This window comes from Perna viridis, chromosome 4 (assembly GCF_037379345.1).
Source record: "Perna viridis isolate PV_CMFRI_1.1 ecotype Kerala chromosome 4, ASM3737934v1, whole genome shotgun sequence".
Taxonomy (NCBI): Eukaryota; Metazoa; Mollusca; class Bivalvia; order Mytilida; family Mytilidae; genus Perna; species Perna viridis.
The window spans coordinates 20,861,470-20,885,477 of record NC_142448.1 but is presented as its reverse complement, the minus strand read 5'-3'; the positions used below and the strand labels follow the sequence as shown (position 1 = coordinate 20,885,477).

General features: G+C 32.3%; 1 protein-coding gene across 3 annotated transcripts in view; it reads left to right on the top strand.

The window, feature by feature from the left end:
• LOC148619277 (guanylate cyclase 32E-like) overlaps positions 1–23,276 on the top strand; it is a 50,829-nt gene extending 27,553 nt beyond the window's left edge. The window contains exons 3-22 of one of the 3 annotated variants that reach the window (XM_088578986.1): positions 2,231–2,570; positions 3,090–3,239; positions 4,381–4,562; positions 4,751–4,892; positions 5,747–5,892; positions 6,286–6,385; positions 6,569–6,638; positions 7,397–7,508; positions 7,812–7,895; positions 9,879–10,196; positions 13,555–13,626; positions 14,267–14,429; positions 14,838–14,987; positions 15,269–15,443; positions 15,728–15,868; positions 16,948–17,071; positions 17,522–17,765; positions 18,007–18,105; positions 20,871–20,962; positions 22,143–23,276. In XM_088578986.1, coding sequence (XP_088435112.1) covers positions 2,231–2,570; positions 3,090–3,239; positions 4,381–4,562; positions 4,751–4,892; positions 5,747–5,892; positions 6,286–6,385; positions 6,569–6,638; positions 7,397–7,508; positions 7,812–7,895; positions 9,879–10,196; positions 13,555–13,626; positions 14,267–14,429; positions 14,838–14,987; positions 15,269–15,443; positions 15,728–15,868; positions 16,948–17,071; positions 17,522–17,765; positions 18,007–18,105; positions 20,871–20,962; positions 22,143–22,580 — 3,342 coding nt within the window. In that variant the 3' untranslated portion in view covers positions 22,581–23,276. The remainder of the gene's footprint in view (positions 1–2,230; positions 2,571–3,089; positions 3,240–4,380; positions 4,563–4,750; positions 4,893–5,746; positions 5,893–6,285; positions 6,386–6,568; positions 6,639–7,396; positions 7,509–7,811; positions 7,896–9,878; positions 10,197–13,554; positions 13,627–14,266; positions 14,430–14,837; positions 14,988–15,268; positions 15,444–15,727; positions 15,869–16,947; positions 17,072–17,521; positions 17,766–18,006; positions 18,106–20,870; positions 20,963–22,142) is intronic. The other 2 variants (XM_088578983.1, XM_088578985.1) reach the window with 2 other exon arrangements.
• Positions 23,277–24,008: the final 732 nt, after the last annotated feature.

Below are 24,008 nucleotides of genomic sequence, written 5' to 3'. Positions count from 1 at the left end.
CATGTATTTACATATAAGGGTCTAGATAATTGTTCTATAAGATAAAATTTTAATTTGAATTACAATTGATACCCCGATACCAAAACGGTGAGTTCGTTCAAATGTTTAATCAAAGTACAAATAAATTCAAGTGTTTAAATTCACCAAACATTTCCTATACAATCAAATTTATTTTCTATTTAGTACTAATTACATTCTAGTTTTATATTTCACATGGCGATTATAATTTTTGTTGTAGTAGTAAAATCTCCTAAACTGTTGTAGACAACATCATTATTACTTTTCCTCCTTTACGACAACGATAAGGTGAATTGCCCCTTTTGAAATTGTCTAACTTTATTTTGTTTTGTGGCAACTGCCAGTTTGTTCAGTCTCATCGATGCGAACACAAAGTAAACTAGCTATATAGAACTTAAGTTTTGTATTGTCGGTCACAGAAACAATACTCTTCCTTTTGTCCAATTTGGGTATTTTTTTTGTAATTTTGTACTTACGTAATCTATTTCAATGCTCTCTCTCTCTCTCTCTCTCTCTCTCTCTCTCTCTCTCTCTCTCTCTCTCTGGCTTAAAGTTGGAAACTGTTTATAACTTATCGCATGCTTGTTTATTCAGCATTTGTCGTATTACTGAATATTATATTTGTTGTTATTGAAAAGAATGACATACTTCTTGAAAAATGTTGTTCTAGAATAAATTCAGATTATTCGACAATGATAACAAACAGGAAATGCTATTCCGGAATGTTCGTGCATTTTTCTGTTCTTAGTCGGTTACACAGCTGGGATGCAACTCATTATCTCTCAAGACTGTCATTAGGAAGTCAAGAATCAGCTCTTAACATTACTTTCCTGTGATGGTATCATAAAGTACATATAGACCAATAACCGAAAGCATCCGCCGAAACTCCACACTTCTGTAATAGCAAATAAAATCAATTTAATTTTACGAAATAAAATTGCCGACTATAAACCAGTTTTTTGGTCAAATTTTGATACAACGAGTATGCAGAAATGCTTTATTATTATAACAGTTGTATGTATTGTTTCAACAGATAATCTGAAATTAAAATGCAAAATCTACACACTATCAAAAATAATCCATTGACTTATTATTTTCCTAGAATCGTTTGCCCGAAAGTTGAAAACTTCTTAATTTTTTTTTCATGTTATTTAAAGTGGATAATTACGTTTGTAAAGAAACCCACTTGTTTATATAACCACATGTATCTGGAGGATAATTACATTTAAATAGTTTTTTTTTTTCTAAAGTCTAATTTTAAGAAGATTTGCCTATCAATAACTGTGGTGTTTGGATGGTAAGTTCTTTGTTTGCATCACTGTTTCTAATTTCTCAAGTTTGAATATATGTGCAATTAATAAATGATTTAATCAAAATTTATGGAGTGTTGTTTTACATGTATCTCCCCATTTCTGTCATTGTTTAAGAAATGACTGTTTTAATTTTTAGGTCTATGAGGAAATAACCTCAATCACGTGGCACTCACTAAATAAACTTTGTAGCTGTTTTAATCTTAGTATCAAAATCTAACGAATAATTCAGCAAAAAAGTTGATGACTTCACTGTCACATTACAAAATTTGGTCAGTGAGGTGATTTTTAACCAACCAGAATTCTAAATCGTGTTACATCTGAAATTAAATTATTGTTACAAGTAGTTGTACAAGATAGCAAAAATTCAGAGTTTAATTGATTACGAACATGATGCAAAGAAAAAACAAAAATAAATTAGTTTCGTTTAAAAAAGATGTAGCTTGTCTGGAAACTGATTATTATAAGGACGTGGGTTTTATCATGTCTGTGAGTATAGACACTTCAGCTGTTTTGGTTGAAGCTTTTTATTACCATCTCAACTTCCTTGTAAAGAACAACCACCGCTATCAAAATACTTAATACCGGTACACCCCGGAAGTAGTTTTGGACAATAACGGCTTCAAGTGGACAGGTTAATTTTGGTTTGTAGAAACATTTTGAAACTTTTCCATATCTTGAGTATATAATATTTGTTTTGTTTTCTATTCACCATATAAAAAAAGAAAATTGATGTAAATTGCTTCTCCGGAGGATGGGTGATAATTACAATATTTCCCTTATTAGATCCATGTTTTCCGTTCCGCGAATAGTGCAGAAAGGTTACTTTACAGCTGCACTCAAAATATAATTTTTATCTATTGTAATTGGTACATTATTTATTAAAAGATTATTTCTTTCAGCGTTGTCACGATTCGTCGTCTTGTGAACCAGATATTTATAGCGACAAAGAGAGACGAACGTTTATCCGCATCCAACCGTCTACCTCAAAGGTCTCCAAGTCTATTATATCATTGATACAGCACTATCAATGGAAAATACTCACGTTAATCGTCGGTTCCTCGCCAGTCTGGAATAAAACAGCTGATAGTTTGTCAACATTAGCGCGGGAAAATGGAATATCAATTACACAGATTGAGACGTTTGATGAACCATATAAATACATTATACAACAGCCCTCTTCAGATGTGAAGAACTCTGAAATGAAGAGATTATTAGACAAAACATTCAAACACACCAGAAGTAAGTGGTTAATAGATGATAGCAAGTCAGTCTATTATACAATTAAGTTCACATTATAGAATGCGGAGAAGGTTCCAATGTCGTACTAAATGGATAAAAGCAGAACTTTTAGTAATCGGAGAGCTTTGTTTTTATTTTAATGATCGTTAATGGGTTTCTCAATAAAAGGAAGGCTGCTAAAGTTTACTACTGTAAAACAATAGAACAATACAGAAATGGAATTTCGACAGGAAGCTATAAACGACATTGAAATAATTACATCCAAGGGAAATGTTGTGTTTTAAGTAAATATGACAGATTGTACTAAAAGCATGCTTCCAGGACATTACTCCCCATCATAATATCACAATTTACAGAGGGTCTTATGTAAATTCCTTTACTGTAATTTGTATTATAGCTTTCAACAGTTCATTTTTATTTATAGATACCTACAATCACTTTAGTTAATGGTATCATCATTTGTGGCAACTTATGACCACAACGATTTTATTCCCGTATCTATTTTTTTTGTTCTCACAGTTTACGTTTTCCTCGGAGATTACCATGCATTGATTGACTTTGTTCGGAGTATGCACGACAAACCAGAGACCAATACAGGGGAATATGTTGTTATTGCTGTAGATCAAAGGCCTTATTTCACCAATGACGATAACAAATACTTCCTAAAACGTAGGTGATATCAATCATTGCAAGTATGAAGAATGGAAGACAAAAATATTTATGTAGGTTATAACACTGGCAACATTAATATTACCCGGAATTGCTAACATGGAAAAAAACATTATTATCAACAATTACTAAGAAGTATTAGTTAATGTTATAAACAACAAGACATAGCGATTCTGTACTTGTCATGATATTTTTTCGACAACCAAAAATCTATTTCCACGTCATTTGGTCTCTGTACAAGACATTATTCGTGAGTGATCTTAAATATTTTTACTGTATACGAAAAGTCAACAAATATCTATAGTAAACAATCACCAAACCTTTCTTTATTCTACAAATGTAGCATTCAACTTCGTCCAAACTTCTAAAACTCCAAAGTAACGGCTGATTAAAATGAGCAAGAAAAGAATGGTAATTAAGCTATGTTTCATAAACAAATCACCACCATTCAACGATAAGGTCATACATAAATTTCTTTCATATTTTTCTTTGACGTGTATGTTACGAGAATCTGCGCGACACGGGACACATACCCAATTTGTGTTCATGGTCCTTGTTGCTAAAGAAGTTGCTGATAGTCTCTTTGAGTGAGGTTTTTGTTAGTTGGCAAAACTGATTGGTTTTTTCGTCCTGATTTTGTCTTCTTTTAGTTTTTGTTGTCCTTGATTTTAGTTTAAGTTGATCGTGTACTTTATGGTAGATATCATGACAACAGTTGATGATGATAGTCAAATTGTCAACAATTTCGTCATCTAAAAATTCCATTCAGAAACCCTAGTTTTTCATTGATGTTGATAAACACTTCCGTAACCGTAGGAGTTACATAACGGTTGTTAGATTAGAACCATCGTTGTGGTCACGACATCATATTAATTTATCATACAGGACTAGTAGTTTTCAATGGGTTCTTTAAGATTAATTACCACTGAATGTGTTGTTAGAATGGATTCCCTCAAGACTTTCATGACGAGGCTTGAAATAAGAATCCTTCTTCATAGTGTAAAACATCATCCATTTGCCAAAGAAGCCATGCAATAGATATTTTCATACTTAAATCTAAATGAAGCCTTCAAGACGATTTGCATGTGCCCGTAGTTTTCTGCACTCAATTTAGAAAAACAATACATTTTTTTTCAATCAGATCCATACGAGAGAGAATTGAAAGAGCGACATATAAAAGCATTCCACCCAGTTCTATTACTGGCGCCACGTGCAGCATCTAATCCGGATTGGGAAAGTTTTATTGATGACGTCAGAAAGAGAAATACAGAAAACCCCATTAACTCTCCTACCCTTCCTAGTTATATAAATGTAACCGAAAAGGTAGATATTAATATTTTATAGTATTTGAATAACTGTTGAATAAAATATATTGAAACAAAAAAGTGACAAGAATTCTATTGGATTACAAAACTTAATGTACATTTCCTAACAATATCATGTGAATTCATCTCATTAAGATAAAAAAACTATCCTATTTAACATTGGATAATGATTTCCTTGTTTGGCAGCAACAAGTACCTATATATGCAGCTTACCTGTACGATGCTGTACAGATATACATCCGGGCATTAGCAGACACTATGAAGTCAAATGAGTCCGTAGCTGATGGAAGAGCTATTGTTCAGAAGATACGAAAGAAGACATACAAAAGTAAGACTGATATAAACTAATTCACAAGGATAAAAGGGTAGTCGAATGGCATTGCAAAAAAAGAAGTCGCTAATGAAGGTACAAACAAAGGCAAAATCCGGTAATGACAGAAACACCAAAAGCACAATAGCGTAGAACAAATCGTACGACAAAGAAAAACTAATATTACACACAAATAAAAAAACGTAAACACCACTGAAACAAATGCTTGTAAGATACCCACGGCGGTTCCTCCCTGTTGGAAGACAAAGCCTCTTTCACAGAGAAAATATGTCTATAACAGACGTAGGTCGTTGTCATGCTGGAAATTGACACTCCATATTACTTAATCATTTCATACATGTAAGACCGTAGAACTTTTTGTATTACGACCTTAATCTGTTTGCACAATAGTCTTGTCCTTGTAGTTTTTGGTAAACTACTGAGCCCTGTCAAGAAATGGTGATAATTTCTAGAAACCGTTGGATATTGGTTAAGAGACAAATACTCCACACTCTAGAATAACGTGAATGAGTCTACATAGGAAACAGAATCAAAGTTTCGCATTTTATGGAGCTAGTTAGAAGATTCTCTCTTTGAAAACTTCCGTGTCTATAATTCACATAATACCATGCTTTTTTTAGATGAAGATGGAATTATTGAGTGAAAGAACATCATCTACTTTTGGGAAGCTTTATTTGAAGATCTTGGGTATACCATTTATTTCAGTAAATTGTGTAAAAGAACATTGTTGTAGTAGGTTAAGTTTAAACTTCATTCGGAGTACGAAAAATACGCTGCTGGAACGTGTTTCACGCAATATATTGTTTTTAAGTGAGAAATTGTCTGAAACTATTGTTTGATGTTTATTTCAGGTATACAAGGTTACGACTTTTACATTGATTCTTATGGAGATTCCGAGGGCAACTATTCATTATTAAGTCTAATGGAGACAGACAATATATTGTCGCTGAAACCTGTTGGAGTGTACCAGATGAACGCTTCTGGCTATGGTATTCCTGTAAGTATACAAATAAATAATCATTTTTAATAATTTAAAGTGTCTCCTGTTGTGTAGAATGAGAAAACGCAATGACATCTACGTCTGAGAAAAGTATGATTTTATGTAAGGTGTAGATGACAATATATTGTAGCAGTGATTTGTTTTATTCTCAATATTATATTTCCATTTCTTTTTAAGAGAATAACTGTGCATGTAATTCATCTGTGATTACAAGGAATTAGACATTTCTAATAAGGTCTAAGCAATAAAAAGGATCAGATGACACGGATTGAGATAACTACCTTAAAGTATCTACGAAACATAATAAAAATAATATTACATGTTAATAAAAAGAATACTGAATACTAGTCTTTTACGTGATTTTATTTTAATATGCAATTGTCTTTAAAGACTTACATTGAAGAAGCTAAAGTAAGTTGGTTACTGGGACGTATACCTCAGGATGAACCTGATTGTGGATTTGAGGGAGAGAGATGTCTTACTCACACTGGTAATTTTTTTTAAACAAATATAATATGTCTATAATGTCATAGTAATTGTCTCGTTCAAATTATTCCATCTCCGCAAAACTTCACATTTCGCATCTTTAAATTAACGATGTAAATTTGTATCCGTACTGAAGTAATTTATTTTCTTCCATTTGCTCAGTAAAATATCATCTTAATATTTTCAGATTGGAGAATAGCTATAGTCTGTAGTGTAGTAGCCGCTGCCGTAGTCGTTGTGGGAAGTTTTGCATTACGGTATGTTTTTTTTAAGAAATCTTCGAAAAAAGTCTGGTGTTCTACACTTTAACCAGCGCTCCTAAGAATGTTTTAAATATTTCTAGCATCTAGGAATGGCCTAGCTTTGAATCGATATATTTGCTTACATTTGTCCAAGTTCCAAGTTTTTCTTGATTTAGCATATATTGAAAAGTATATTTTACGGTGCATGGTGCCGATGTTATTTTATGCAGCTTTATGTCTGAATTTTAAAGGCAAATATATATTAAAAAGAGTAATCAAGGGATCCAAGGTAACCCATACTCAGACTTGAATTAGAATTTATCAGTTTTTTACCAACATTTCCAATAGTATCACAAAATTAAAACCACTAAAACACCGAGGGGGTCGTTCTTTTACGTTAATTTAATGCTAATGCCGGCTGTTGATTACTCCTGGACACAGATGTACAATATACCGAAATTAACAATATTTATGTTAAATTGGTATTTTCGTATTTTGAACATTCATCGAGGCCCTTTTCAATTTAGGTTAATGAAAAACTAGATTCTTAAAAAAATCTATAAAAAGGATACTTCTCAAGCCTAAAGAGTTTGAGCAGATAGCTGGGATTCATAATCGTCCATAATGTGTTTTATGTGTGTGTGAATTTTTTATGTTTTTTTTTTTTTTTTTTTTTTTTTTTTTTTGTTGTTGTTGTTGTTGTTTTGTTTGACTCACATGGACATGTTTGCAGTCGATAATTTACTGAGTACATTATTTCAATGTCATTTCAGGCATTATCTGTATGAACAGAAACTAGCCAAGCTGTTGTGGAAAATTGATTACAAAGATTTGATGTTGGTCGAGTCAGTAGAAGAGGTTGTTTCCCATACTAGACCTATAAAGGTATGGAAAGATAACAGGTTGTTACTATAGATCTATATCGATTACATGTCTTGAGCACCTGTGATAATGTGCATATTTTTTCTCTATTTTGTCACTCATTTTAACATGATAATATTAATCATTTTTGTATTGAAGTTTTCATGAACTGTTTTAGTGATTGTGTTGTTTATATAACATTTTACAAGTGAACAGCTTCAGAACAAAACAATTGATTTCTTTTAGTTATTTCTGGCTTTTTGTGTTGAATCGCACTCTTTCACACGCTTTTTCTAATCAACAATTTCTTTTTTAATCATCTTGTAGGAGAATAATAGACGACTTATTCCGGCATTCCATCCTAAACATTACGAGTATTTTACTGGTTTACCTAAATCCAGATTTTCTAAGGTGACCTTTCACTGCATGATTCACTGTTAGAAGCCAGTCTCATTTAATTCTAGTAACCAAGTGCATGCAGCCTACTCCTCTAATAGAAATCTTGCCTACAGCAGCTACATTGTGTTGCTTTTAAGAAAATCAGCACCTTAAATAGCAGACAGTCTTTATAAAAATTAAGACTGAAGGTGATTCATGCATGTCAAAAACCCACCGAATTCAGTTTTGTTTCTTGTTCAGTTACTGTTCACATAACCAGACTTAGTTTATCATTTGGTTGTTGCGCTTTGAAGATAAATATTATATAGATCGTATATGGAATTTGCACTTTGCAAGAGTTATTGAAAAGTGCAGATCTGAATACAGAAAAGATTGTTGCTATGTGAAAGTAAAGCGTATATAGACTGAAAAAACATCGTTTGTTTGATAGGTTTTCTTCACCATGAATCACTTTACCATTGGCAGTGTCTGAATTTTATTTGGACTGGTACTTTAAGTCTTGAAAAAAGAAGATTTTCTTTGTTATGAATTGCATGCCTACAAGTTCTAAATGATATGGTTAAATGGTTTTCTACATAAAACGACATGGAGATACAACTAATTATTAGCTAATCTACGAAATGATAGAGCTATTGTTGCCATATCCAGTAGTTTTTGTTTTTGTTTGTTTGTTTGTTTTTTTATCGTTATGAACATATCTATGTTATCTACATAATGATGTTATTCTATTGATCAGTAAGTAATCAGGTGTAGATCAATTTAAAGTTCCATAGTATTCTCATAACTAACAAAAATGTCAAAATATACATATATACCATACATAATTTCAATCTATATATATATATATATTTTTTGTATAAAAAGTACAAGTTAAACTTATAGTCTCAAGAATTTTATCATTTCGAAACTATATTTCTAAAAGAAAACTTAAATTAATAGTAATTTCGTTCCGAAAAAAAAATTCATTTCTATAAAAAAATGAAATGAAATAAAAAAAAAAGTCCAATTCAAATAATTCATGATGCATGTCTGGTAAAATTGTATTTAGTAGAAAATTAAAAATCTCATATTAAAAAGAAAAAAAACATTAAAGTACTGTACAAGATTCCATACTTTAAACAGGATACTTCTAATCAATATTTTAATATTTCTTGTACAAACTTATTTATATTCTAGATGTGAACATGGAAGCAGTTACTTATTAATATATGACATTCTACAGTTCAGTTATAGACATGCATATAAAAAAACCTTTATATCCGTTTTACAGATTTTTGAACCATTATGAAAAAGCTTATTTTAAATAACTGCGCGACAGTTGCGGTGGATTCGTTCTATCATTTGTTTTCTTTTGTTTTCAATAGATTTTGTTTTATATCAAGACACCATCAGATTTAAACAATATGACATATCTTTGTACAATTTCCTATTGATGTTCCTTAAAGTTGTTTTGTTTCCTATCACATCAATCTTAACTGTCTAACTGACATGCATTTGATACAATAACTATAATCAAATAGATTGTTGTAATACTCAATATGGCGGAACTATCATAAATAGAGAGTGTTGAATAACATAACTAATAATAATAACCGAATTATGATGGCCTAGTTTTCCTTCTGTCACGTAGAATGTTCAATGCTTCCCTTACCGGATATAAATGATCAACAAACTAAACATGAACTACAAAGTTGTGCTAAAGAAAAAAACCATAAAAAAGGAGATTAGCTCCATGAAATAAAACAAGATCATGTTACAAATTGATATAACCATGACTTCTGTGATTAATTTAAGAATTTAGGCAATATTTCATACAGATAGTGTATGTTTTACTAAGATAAGGTTTTAAATTCACCTTATGTGGAATTGGGAGAAATAAAAATTATAAAGCAATTTTTTATACGACACTTCATACCAAAGTATTGGACAACAAGAATGGATTTTTAAATATTTTCTCGAAATATAAGCATATTTTCATTTTTTGTTCATTTGTAGCGACGATCGATGTCATCGTTAAAGTTCCTTATAGGAGGAGAAGAACCAGAAAGAACCACATTACTGGGTCAGACCAAACCAAACAAGAAAAATAGTGTGTCTTACGAGAAAAAAGTCTTAATTGGATCTTTTAAAGGAACGGTTGTGTCCATAAAACAAATTTTCAAAAAAAATGTCGACATCAACCGTACTCTAAAGAAACAGCTACAAGTTAGGAAAGAACTCAATCACGACAACGTTAATCGATTTATAGGAGCCTGTGTGGAAACCCCTCATCTATTTATTGTTACACAGTACTGTGCTAGAGGCAGCCTTTATGTGAGTTATTGTATCATAGTCTGCCTTGGGGTCCCACAACTGCTTTAAACAAATACTTGTAACAACAAATTATTATGTCCAATGAAACATTTATCCAAATTTATATATATATATTGATTTAATTATAAACACTTTGATACTTAAAACAGTTTTTGCATGTTAAAACTCATACATTATCCCAGAGCTTGCGCAAAATTACACGGACTTTCAGTACCGTGCTGAACTTCGTATTGTTATGCTTCTGGAACAGATTTATATTGCTCCACGATTAAAGTCGTCTCTTCAAATGTTTATGGTCGTCATCTTGAGCTCCGGTATCCATCTGCACCATGAGAATCGATTTGTTCACCTTGCCGTAGTTCGTCTACACCAGACACAGGCATTTAATGACTAGTTTGATTGATGTATCTAGAAAAGTAGAGGGCGCTTACCCTACCAGTGACCCTGGTCCACGCTTCCAGTTTCCAGGGGTCCGGATTGCTTATTTACTTTTGTTTTAGTCCATGAGGTGGTGGGTCCACCATGCACCCCCCTCCCCACTCATCAACTTAATGGTGATTTTTAGGTATCTTTATACATCTCATTACCGAATCATTTTGTCGTCAAAGAATATTCTCGGACTCTTTTTCAGTGTAAGTGTATATTTGTACCCCACTGGTTCTAAAAGCCAATATTTTTGTTGCGCAATTGTTTCAGCGTCTAAGCTTTCCTAGGACAGCATGTGTGAACAAACTATAAAAATTGAGATTTGTAGCCCAATGTCTCAGCTTTACAATGTTACCAAGAAAATTGCGGTAAAACTTTTTTTTTTTGTTTTTGGGTAAAATGAGAAAAAAAACATCGGACCCCTACCCACCAAAAAATTGCTTAAATTGACATGTTTTTCCATAGAAAACCCCTAGAGTATTAATGCTTCAGTCAAAATGGCTTTTTGGTATTTTCGGTTTAGTATTATCACAATTTATACTTCTTGGGTCAGAATATATAGAAAAAATGGAGTTTTCGATTTTTCCGTTTTTCAAGAAAGAATTTTCAAAACTGTTATAAATGGTATACTATAGACATTGTGGGTACTTTTGTTTTATATATTGATGTGTCCAACATATATTCTCATTTCATTTCATTGAAACTAAAAAATACGTGCCGTGCCTGAAACGAGAAGATATATTGAATACATCAATATCATCGACATAAAAATTGCCAATTACAGGTGAAATGGAAGAAAATATGAAATTCCGAAAATGCCCCTTTTTATGAAAAACTCATTATCTTCACATTGAAACTGAAAAATACGCGCCTGAAATAAAAAAAAAAGATCTGTTGGATACACCAATATATAAAACAATAGTACCCAACATGTCTATCGTACACTATTTATATGCCAGACATTTACATTCATATTGAGATATTTTTTTCAAGGGTTGGGGTGGCATTTTTCCACCTTACTTGACTTGGAAAAGTTCAAATATTTATCACTTTGGCCTATCCGGAAGCGTAGACACTATTTTAGTTAAGCGTATTACACAAAGAGTAATCAAGGGAACCAAGGTTATAGCGGTAATCAAAAGAATGTAATCCAGGGACAAAGACCAGACATGGAAAACAGACATACAGTAACTAAAATCATACATACAAAGTAACAAAAGCAAATGAGCAACTCGGACTCCACTAAAAACTGGGAGCATGGACCAGGTGCACCGGTAGGGTAAGCGTCCTCTGCTTTTCTAGAAACACCCGCCGAGTTGCTCATAAAAAGCCAAATCCGGGGTAGACAAACGAGGAAAAGAAAACTATGACCCGTTGAATAAATCAGTTTTCATGGTGCAGATGGATACACCATAACGATCCACGAGTTCATGATGACGACCAGACAACTTCTGTAGTGATGACTTCAATCTTGTAGCAACCCTGTTCCAGAAGCCTTTTTGTTAGAGTTCTAGTGCGATACAAAAAAATAACGTATGAGTTGTGATATGAACACTCCATACGCAGGTGCTGAAGGGATGTTGCCACAGATGAAAGTAGAGTTGACAATTCTGAATGAAAAGTCATCACGTTTGTCGTTAAGTTCGGTCAATAGTTTTCCTTTACCATCGATTTAAACAAAAGCTTGTTTTCTAAAGAAAAAAAGAATGAAACATCGAGTGATATAGAAGAAATTCAGAAGTTGTGAATTTTTTTTCAATTTTACAGTAATTGTACCCCCCAAAAATCATCTAAGCGCCAGAATTGATCAGATATGTTGGGTACATAACTATCTTAAGTATGAATGCCTTAAATTTGAGCTTTACAGTATCAGTATTCTGTGAATGATAATTCTGTTTGATACTGAGACCAGTTTTCTGGGGATAGGGGTAATATTTTTATTTTTTTTTAAATTAGCTTTTCGTTGTTTATTTATGTAGACAATTAAATTATCTATCGAATGAAACCAAATTTGAGACATTTTAGTAAAGCAATAACTTGTAGAGTCGAATTTATGTGAATTTTACGGAAAAACCGAAAATCCCATTTTTGGCCCTTTTTTGGGGGGATAAATTCTTGCTACGAAAATTGCCAAAATTCATCAAAAGAACACAAAAAGTATAGATTGTGATAATACTAAACCGAAAATACCAAGTAAGCCATTTTCTACTGAAGCATAAATACTCTAGGGGTTTCTTGGTACCATTGTAAAGCTGAGACATTGCGCTACATGATGATATACATATATGTCAGTTTACTTCGTTTTATAGAAAGAAGTTCGAAGAATAAAAAAAAACGTTAAAAAAATGGATTTTTGTCTCAACGAGGTATAGAAAGTAGCGAAAAAAAGTTTATTTTTTGACGACAAAAAGATTCGTAAATGGGAGGTATAAGGGTACCTGAAAATCATATTTTGGTGGATGAGGTGGGGGTACACGGGGGTTATTTCACCCCACGTGATATGTCTTTGTACGTGTTGTTTTGGTTAACGTTCTAATTATTGTTTCCTTTATTTTTCTTGCAAATGATTTCCATCTCAAAAGATAGAAACTTCAGTTTAATGATATATTTTGCAGAGAGCGAAATACGTTCATAAGATGTTGTGTTCAGTTAATGGTGTGTTAAGTTAATTCTTTCCTTATCGCTTCAGATTGTGTCACTATTCATTTCCTCACTGTTTTTGACTTTAGCATTACACGGAAATCTCACACTCAAACCAAACGACGTAGATACGGAAGTCATTACATTTTCGTGTTACTCTCAAAGCATATTCGGTAGTCTATTGTACAAGAATTTGAAATCATTTTAGAAATTTATCATTTTCGAGATGTTATAACTAGAGTGCAGCTTCAGTCTACAATTTATTTCTAATGGCCCTCATTATATGTTCCAGGACATACTTCAAAACTGCGACCTAAATCTGGATGACATGTTTATAGCGTCTCTGGTTGCAGACCTAATTAAGGTATTTTCAATAATTATGAAGCGTGTATGTGTTTTATTTGTCATTAGAATCATTTCTTAGACGTATCCGGTAGATGTGCGTCTCCTTTATCACATTAATGGTCTATTATGAAAACGAATTGGCATTACTAACTACTTCCTATCTACCTTAAATATCAATGTTTATTGGATTTGTTAAAAAAATGATCCATGCAATGTTTTTTTTTTCTTTTTAGAAAAGCAATTTCAACTTAGAAATCATTTTCTACTTTACAGAATTTCTAGTATAAATGTAGTTATTAGTTCAAAGCTTCAATTTCTATAGATAACTAATTAATAACTCTCTTTATCTAAAAATCTACTCAGATGAATATTGCGCTCTTCAAATACTTAAAATTTAAATGCGAAATGTCAATAACCCGTTAGATATTGCTAAAGTTTTTTTGTTTTTTTTTCAAATACATCTTAGTAGTGTAATGCAGCTTAACATCATTGAAAAAAAAACATCTGTTGTCTCTCTTCTTTTTTATTGAGGTTTTGCAGAAATCCAGTGTTAAATAATTCCGTTTCGTCATTTTTATCAATGTTCACTAAGCGCTATCTGCTTCCAATAACTGCGATAATCATTCTTGCAATTAAAGGATCTGTTCTTTCTTTCCTAGGGAATGATTTTCATTCATGAGTCTGAAATACAGTATCATGGTAATCTAAAGTCGACCAACTGTCTGGTAGACAGCAGATGGGTTCTACAAGTTTCTGACTTCGGTATTCAACAGCTGATTGGGAGTGGACAACATAAATCAGATACTACTAGTAACAGTGAAGGTACTAACATTGATCTTTCGTAAGACCACTTGTAGGTTAAAATGCAACCACAACGCTTTTCAAATACATTTTGATCGTAACGCTTTACTCAATGGAATATTTATTCTAGATATTGTCTTTCTGTAGGATAACGAAACTGTTTGATCTACTGTGGCAATTTGACCATTCTAATATCAGTTCTTATTTGTTTCTCGAGAGATTCCCTTTATTTTTTTAGGCAAATAATTAAACTATCAACCTTTTAAAACATTTTTAAGTGTTCAATAATCGTGAGTATATATATATATATATTGACGTATTGTTGCATTACCTTAAAAATCCCGGTTCTAATGGTATAATTGACTGATTGGAAGTCGCAATTTTCATTTAATAAGTCAATAATTATAAAGGTTTCTTGATACATTTAAGGACTATTATGGACTGCACCTGAACTATTGCGGAATAAATGCTCCTACGGCGAAGGTTCACTGAAAGGAGATGTTTACTCCTTCGCCATTATAATGTATGAAATACATGGAAGACAGGGCCCTTGGGGTAGATCAGATATGACACCAAAAGGTAACTATTTACTATGTTATATATAATACACATCGGACTGACAAAAAAGGTGAAATGCATTTTATAATAAATTTTTTTACGTCAGCTTAACTCCCTTGACAGTTTTATGTCTTATCTCATTCTTATCGATAGAGGTGAAATACTAAATAAATGTAAGTTTTAAGAAATCCAATCAATGTAGGACTTATCCTGGTGCTCTTGAGAATTGTTGATAAATCGAAATGAATCTGTATTAATAATAAACTAATAGACAATAATACTTGGTGCTCTAATTGGTGCAGATATTGTGAGTCGTGTAAAGCACGAAGAGGATCCATCATTTAGACCAAAACTGAATCTTCTAATGTGCGAAAGTTACATATCAGACTGTATAAGAGATTGTTGGAATGAAGATCCAGATCAGCGGCCAGACTTTAAATTCATAAAATACAGACTTAAACCAATGCAACAAGGCTTGTATGTTGTTGTTATGTATATATCCTATATATGAATTAAATCAACGATAACCAAGTAAGGTTCTGGTAGTTTCCAGATGGTACAGAAAATGTCTTACATTTTGAAATATCAGCGTAGAATTTAATAAGTCATCTATAAATATTCATCTCTCAGAAGTAAAAAGGTAAAAATAGAAATAAAGACCAATATAGATAAATGCTTACACAAGGAAAAATACTTTTCTGTGTAATAACTTCTTACTTACAAAATATATATTCTTAATTACATTTACTGTTTTCTTTCAGGAAAGCAAACATTTTTGACAATATGCTTGCAATAATGGAAAAATACGCGAACAATTTGGAAGCACTTGTTGCTGACAGAACGCAACAATTATCAGAAGAAAAGAAAATGACGGAAAATCTACTTTTCCGTATGTTACCAAGGTAGCGAATAATGACAAGACATTTTGATATCAACATGAAGAAAATAAAATAATGATTTAATCTGATCCTTGTCTGACATTATTGTTTTTTTTATTAAGACACCCCTTACTAATATAACTGTATTGATGCTGTCTTTTATCGGGATGTAATTTACACCAATGGTTTACTAATCTAAGACGTATGCATTTACAAAGAAAATATAAAGTTATTTTACATTATACAATTCAGCTGATGTTATTACTGATACAAGAAAAGAACAAATAAGGTGAAATGTCACGGAGACATGTTATTATTACTGTGAACCAAAGCCAAAGCAATGACTTCAATTTATTTAAGCGTATTGTATTACTTGGTTTGATGTATAACCATAGGCCAGGAACCTAACATGAAAGATTGTAATTTCCTTTCTAAAGGTCATCCGTTATTAACGATATTATTAGTAATGGCGCAATCTTTATCATTACATACGTCGTGTCGAGAGACTATAACCTAAAAATTAAATAAACAACATCAAAAGTCTTCTTTTTACTTAAGTAGCAGTATTTGTACGAATCATGCAAATTCTGTAATATGTGATACACCTGCTACATATTTTTGATTTATAGGTCTATATGATGAAATGTACAAATATTCATTCCAATCTGTCTGCTTTTAGAAGAAAATCCACATTGAAAATCCAACAGTTTCTATTGTATTTTAGTGTCATTTACAGAGTTATCTACCATAATTTTGAATTCTACAGTGCATTCTATACAATTTTTTATCTCCTAAGAGCACGAGTTATATGTAAAACACGTCAAAAATAAAAATATGTAGGCTTTTTACACATGAATCACATGTTGCATGGTATGATTCTTAGCTGGAGCACTACTTAATATACCAACCAATCAAACATTCTCCATACCCAACATTAAATAATAGAATCATTTGCTCAAATTACCCACTTTAATTTCTTTAAATGAATAAAGCAGCATAAGCAGTATTTCCAGTTATTAAATTTCAAGTTGAAACCTCGTTTTATGGAGAACAGAAACATGTATTATATACATCTGCATGTTTTCACACCTGTATGTTTTCAGATCAGTTGCTAACCAGTTGCGTAACGGTGAAATGGTAGAACCAGAGCACTACGATTGTGTATCAGTTTATTTCAGTGATATTGTAGGATTTACCTCCCTATCTGCTGAAAGCACACCTATGCAGGTATTTTGTGTGTACACTTTTACACTCAATCTTTTGTGTCATATAAATTCAAGGAAAACATCTAAGATTCCTTTAAGATAACCATTGAAGTACATTTTTGTTTGTTTGTATTTCATGTGTTTTTAATCAATATTAAGCCGACATTTCTTGAAGTCTTAGTAGAAGATTATGCAAATCGGTATTTTCAATTTACTTTCTATCACTGCAAAAGCAAAATGAAACCTTAAAATTTCATTAACATGCAATTCAATAAAACTGAGTCGTAAACAAATTAATTTGAAAATAGAAAAGTAAAGCTTCTGGATTCTGTAATGAATTAACAATTTTGCACTTAATGACGTTTAAACAATATGCACGACCATCCCTGAAATTTCTACTTTTTACTCAGTGTTCATAACGGACATTAACTATACTAAATAGGTATTTTTTCACATATCATATTTGTTTTAGGTAATTGACATGCTGAACGATCTGTACACTTGTTTTGATTCGATCATTGGTCATTATGACGTATACAAAGTTGAGACTATTGGAGATGCATACATGGTGGTCAGTGGTCTACCAATAAGGAATGGCAACAACCATGCTGGCGAGATCGCTTCTATGTCTTTACATCTACTATCAGCCATCAAATCATTCAGGATCAAACACAGACCAAATGATACACTTAAACTTCGTATTGGAATTCATTCTGGTAATTGTTGAAGTTGGATTCCCAAAGTCCTTAAATATGAAAATTTGTGTACTAGAATTTACCACAGGTATTGTATTGTGAGCTAAGGAAAAGGATATCCGATACCTTTTGCAAGTTATATATTTCATGACATTTCTTGATACTTTTAAGTCAATAAATGAGATTAAAATAATGCTTGAAAATAAATGTGAGTACTAATCTCGAACTTTCTATCATTTTGAAAACTGATTTCTGTTTGAAGGACCTTGTGTTGCCGGTGTTGTAGGACTGAAAATGCCTAGATATACATTATTTGGTGATACTATTAATACAGCTTCTCGGATGGAAACCACAGGACTACGTAAGTGACCAAGATAATTACCGGCCTTTGTGAACAAAGTGTATGGAATAAGAAAAGAGTTTGCACCATTTATGCAGGGCTAAACGTATGAGAGAAACAAAACACATTTGGATCACTGTAGTTCTATTTAGGTTACTTTGTACTTCAAAAGCTTAAGTAACGCAGTTATGAATTTATCAGTCAATGTGATGCCCATCCACCAATGCTTTAGTTTATCTTGCAAAGACGCTTGCTGACTATTGAACCTGTTGTTTGCTTCTATTTTGTGCTTGATTCTTAGTATTGATCATCAGTGCGCTTGTTTTTTTATCTAGGTAAAATTAACATAGGCACTGAAGGTACATTTTTCAGCGTAAGACATTTTTGTTGATGTGGCTGTCGGGTCTCGTGGAGTTAATGTAAACTGGTTGTCAACCGTAGCAAAGATTTATCAGTATAGACTTAAGCATATGTTATCCTAGCTATTTGTAGTGTGGTTTATAAATTTGTAAAATGTGTTGACTTTGGGCCTTTTTGTGTGGTTGATTTTATCCACGGTTTTGTCAGCTTCTTTGCTTCGTCAGCCCTTTGAGCATACTCTGAGCATGGTTTGGAGCTCACATTTTTCATCCCAAGATGGGGTTGTTTTCTTTTTGACATACTCACCATATCAATTCGCGTTATATGTTTCGCTAAACATTGTTAAATAGTCTATCTCATTACATAAAAATCTACAGTATTCTTGTGTTACAAAAGTATTGCATATCACTTTAACAATCAGAATGAAATTAACTTAAATGAACTAACTATATAGTAGAACTAATGAATGCATGAATATGCGACAAATTATTAAACGTGATTTATTCATAACTCTTAATCAATAGATAATACATGGTATTATTAAAAGGTAGGTACAGTTCAGACCAAATTTATTAATTGAATTCTATATGTATATTTTTTTTATTTATAACCACAATAGCATTTATTCAGCATTTAAGTTCTTTTACGTTTCAAATGCAAAATAAATAGGAGCAAAACTACTGGTCTCGACCTGTTGTAACTCCTATAAATTTGGGTTTAATTTTAGGATTATAAAAATCGTTCATCACTTAGCTCATAGATCAAAAACGTGTTTGCAAATAAGGACTAAATATTTAGATATATGATATACTTCATTCAGATTTATAAATTATTAAGGGATCGAATCCGTTAATGATTAGGCGTGGATAAAGAAAGTTTTCTAATGTCGCTTGATATAGCTGCTCTTGATTACAATTGTACCAATACTTGTAAATATAATATATAACTAAAAGTATTCATAATCCCTTTCCTTGAAGCATGGTATTAGTTCAACGATTGGTACCATCAATGTTTACAAATATGTAAATTTTAAATGGTCATCATTAAGCAGAAATTTTTGACTGCTTCAGTGTAGTTAAATGTTTTAAGATTTTAATAGCTAGTTACTCAATTTGCCGACGTTACACTCCTCAATATCCCCATACGTAATACATTTTTAGCTCATCTGACCGAAAGGCGATGTGAGCTATTGCCATTACTATGTGTCCGTCGTCCGTCGTCGTCGTCCGTAAACTTTTTTCAAATATCTTCTCCTCTGAAACTACTTAATAGAATGTAACCAAAATTGGCTTTGCAAGAATGATCCTTAGGGTATTTTTAACAATCCTTGTGTGGGGATTTTTTGATCTGGCAAAAAAACGTTGCCGCCGTTAATAAAAATAGACCATAAAGGTCAAATTGTAGAATTATGCCAATAACTCAAAAACAGTTGGGTTTAGCAAAAATTTGTTTTCAGATAAAATTGTTCAGCATGGTAGGATGGACCTATGCCGAAATTTTCAGAAAGATCCGTTGACGAATGAATGAGTTGTGGGTCCTGAAATGATTTTTTTCCCGAATTTCTTATTTCCAATTTTAAAATCTTCTCCTCTAAAACTACTGGATGGATTGAAACCAAACTTTGCATAAATTTTAGGTAGAACATGTTTAACAATCAAGTGTGAGGATTTCAGATCTTGCAAAAAATGTGGCCACCGTTATTAAAAATAAACCATACGGCTCAAAATGAAGAATTATCAAAATAACTCGAAAACAGTTGGGTTTAGCTATAATCTGGCAGGGATTAAAATTGTTAAGTATGATCCGATTACCTACATGTACATGTACGTGAATGACGAAATTTTTAGAAACATCCGTTGACAAATGAATGAGAATTACATGTATAGGCCCTGAAATGGATTTTTTTTTTAAAGTCTCCTCTTAGCTTGCAGGATGGATTGTAACTAGACATTGCATGCATGTTTGTTAGGATATTCTTAACAATTCTTTTTATCTGTCGAAAGCATGGCCACCACTAATAAAAATTGACGACTTGTTGAAATAACTGGAAAACATAAGGGTTTAGCCTAATTGTCTAGGGGGAATTGATCAGCATGGTGAGACCGATATATGCTGAATTTTTTATAAAGGTCTGTTACACAATGTTGGAGTTATTGCCCTTGAAGAGAAAAAATAACAATTAGAGATTTATTTTATAATATGAAAACTGAGTGGATAACTAAGATGTCCTGTATTAATTAAACGATCCTCGTTACAATAGTACGGTAAGGTCAAGAGTCCAGCTTTAGAAAGCTATAAAGACTATTTTTTACCAGGTGAGCGATTCAGGCTCTCTATAGCCTCTAGTTTTCATAATTATAAACAAAAGAACGAACAAAGAATTTGTTTCTTGTTTTTATATCAATTGATTTCTTGTTGTTTTTTAGCTTTGAGAATACACTGTAGTAAAGAGTGCAAAGGAATTCTGGAAATTTTAGGTGGATACAATTTATCGGAAAGAGGATTCGTCAATATGAAGGTAAAATTACAAGTCCTTTAGCATTTTGCTCTGGTACTAGGAATTTACTAATGGGATAATTAATTGGGAAGAGTGAATAACCAAAATATGATCACGAGTGCCGAAGAACGCCTAAATATAACGAGTGTGCGAAACTTGTTCCGCGCACAAGTTAAATCTTAATGCGTTCTTGACACGAGTGATCATATTTTGGTTATTCACGATAACCAATTGATTATCCTATTTATTACATAGATTTCCTCCATTATTCATTGTTATTTTCAACATTAATTTAAAGTTTTGTGACGTTTTGGCGGGAGAAAGCTCGAGTGTGAAATTACCGAATTTATTTCACAGTGTGAATTATCGAAAACAAAATTACACTGGGAACATTCGATAGATCATTGCTATTTATATAATAAATAATAATATTTACTAGTCTGCAAAGTATGAGAACAAAAATTAACTTGAATAAAGTGATGAATTGCTGTTCAGTTACAACTTTTGATAAAGAAACTTCAGTGGTATCTTTCTACTCTGAAGTATTTTTTTTATCATTTTATGCCACTTAAACTGATAACCTTAGCATCTGATATTTGCTTTTATATGACCATACACATTCACCCCGTGCTGTATATCTGTTCAAATATCCCAGCTCAAGCGACATGCAAGATTCTGCGAGGCTATACAGTTTTGTTTTTTGTATTCTTTTTTTTTTTCGTGCAAAAAAAACTATTGCAACAAGGTCATATTGCAACTAGAGAAGTCTCAAGAAGCCCTTATTTAAACGTTTTACAGTCGACATGTCTACCATATAAACAGATTTTTCACAATTTCTTTGTTTACTATCTTTCGTTTTTACCCAGAATGAATAACTGGGTGTTTCCAGAAAAGCATAGGACGAGTACACTACTGGTGCACCTCGTCCACAATACAAGTCTGTTTAATTCTGTTTTCTGTTAGTGTTCTTTTTTTTAATCAATTACACTGTAGTTAAGTTGTGACATGCATTTTTTTTTGTCTGTTTTCTTGTGTGTTTTCTTGTCTTTATTGTCGAATTACAAATATCTCTTCGAGCGCGCTATTACTTTAACTTCCATTGACAATGCAATGGTTTTACTTTCTAATATTTTCTTTATTATGCCTCACACAGAAAGATATTCTTTATAATATTTAAAGAATCATTTTATAACCATTCCAGGGAAAGGGTGAAAAGTTTACATATTTTCTTGAACACGAGGACACTAGTGTTAGACAACAAAGGATATCGATGTTGTCAGTGTATTCGAACTACGACAAAAGATCAAATCTAGAAATAGACCATACCACGTACCCGACGTGTTACCATGACAACTACCTAATGTACAACAATAGTAATAAACACTGCAACGGTTTTGTAAAACAAATAGACCCGTCTCAGGTTAAAGATCTAAAGAAAGTGATGGACTCACGAGAACATAACGGCAATATTGTCAACGCTTTACCATGTACACAATGTAATGTTTCTAATAACTCATCAAGCACAATCCGTCCACAGATCTCTGTTGATTCAATTGAGGATAAGTTACCGTTAATAAATGTGACTTGGCCCGTAAATAATGCTGGCTTTGTTGGCCATGATGCAGAAGAGATTGTATAGTGTTTACTGAATCATTCAAAAGAAACAACACTAACTAATGTGGTAGTGGACATCAGCGCATCGGTAGTCAGTGGAAGTACTGTTAAATAAACGGTGAATGGAGAGAAAATAATCTCTATCAGATGCCACAATAAATACCTGTTATTGTTATGTGGAGCTGAAACAATTTAACAATCATGTTTCAGTTGCCATCTTGTCTAATACTGACGAAATGTGCATAACCTAGATTACATTGTATAAATGGCTGGAATTTGACGTTGATATGCTATTGTATGTGAGATACGGTTGTGATTATTTGTATAAATGGCTAGAATTTGACGTTGATATGCTATTGTATGTGAGCTACGGTTGTGATTATTTGTATAAATGGCTAGAATTTGACGTTGATATGCTGTTGTATGTGAGCTGCGATAGTGATTATTTTGATAAACAGTATGTCTGTATCTTCTTTATGTGGTTCTTGTAAGTAGGTAGTGAATGAGGTGTATTTGGATTATCTGCTATTGGAACGAGTTATTACATGTACATATCTAACGTCGAGTGTGCAAGGATGTAGTTATATACCCATTGATTATTAAGTAAGTTGCAAGAAAGTCCCGGTCACATGTGTGTCTTTCTATGGATTTCTGTGATATTGTAATTTATTGTATAGAGTTGTCTTTAATATTTATCTTTAATAAATTGACAACAATCAAATTAATATTTCTTGTTAGTATGGGCATTCAAAGAATACACGATAAATAACTTTCGATCACTGAAAGAATTTACAATATACAAGAGGATTTAAAGCCAAATATACACAAGATTCGCTGCATTGCGTAGTAGATACAAGTAGCAATGAAATTAAATTGTGGTCATGGATAATCTACAATAGAATCAGTTCACTTGTTTTCAAATAACCAATCTTTTCAATAATTATTGTTTACTTCTTCAATTTTACATAGAGTGTAAACTTATGGTTTATTCCTGCTTTTTCCACTCTTGAAATTTTTCATTGTACTGTTTGTCTCGCACAAAAAGTTCTGATTCAAATATGACGTGCTTTAAAGCTCAATCATGGTAAAAATAAGTGATAAACACGTGACCAACATTTCGTGCTACACATAGATCGTGTCCATTAAAAAATACGAAAAAAACTGGTCATATTAGAATCGAAATAAATTCCATTTTATCATTTTATCACCGTTTTACGACGGGCTGACTATTTATGTCGTAACTTCGATATCGAGGGGTTATAAACAATGTGACAAATGGCCAGGCCGTGGTAAAAAAAATGGAGTTTCCGTGATTTATTTCTTAATTGTCCCACATGTAAGAGCGTATTCAACGGAACCAAGATTCTAGCGGAAATCAAAAGAATGTAATCCAGGGACAAAGATCAGACATGGGAAATAGACACACACAACAAAAAACATAAAATAAGCAAAA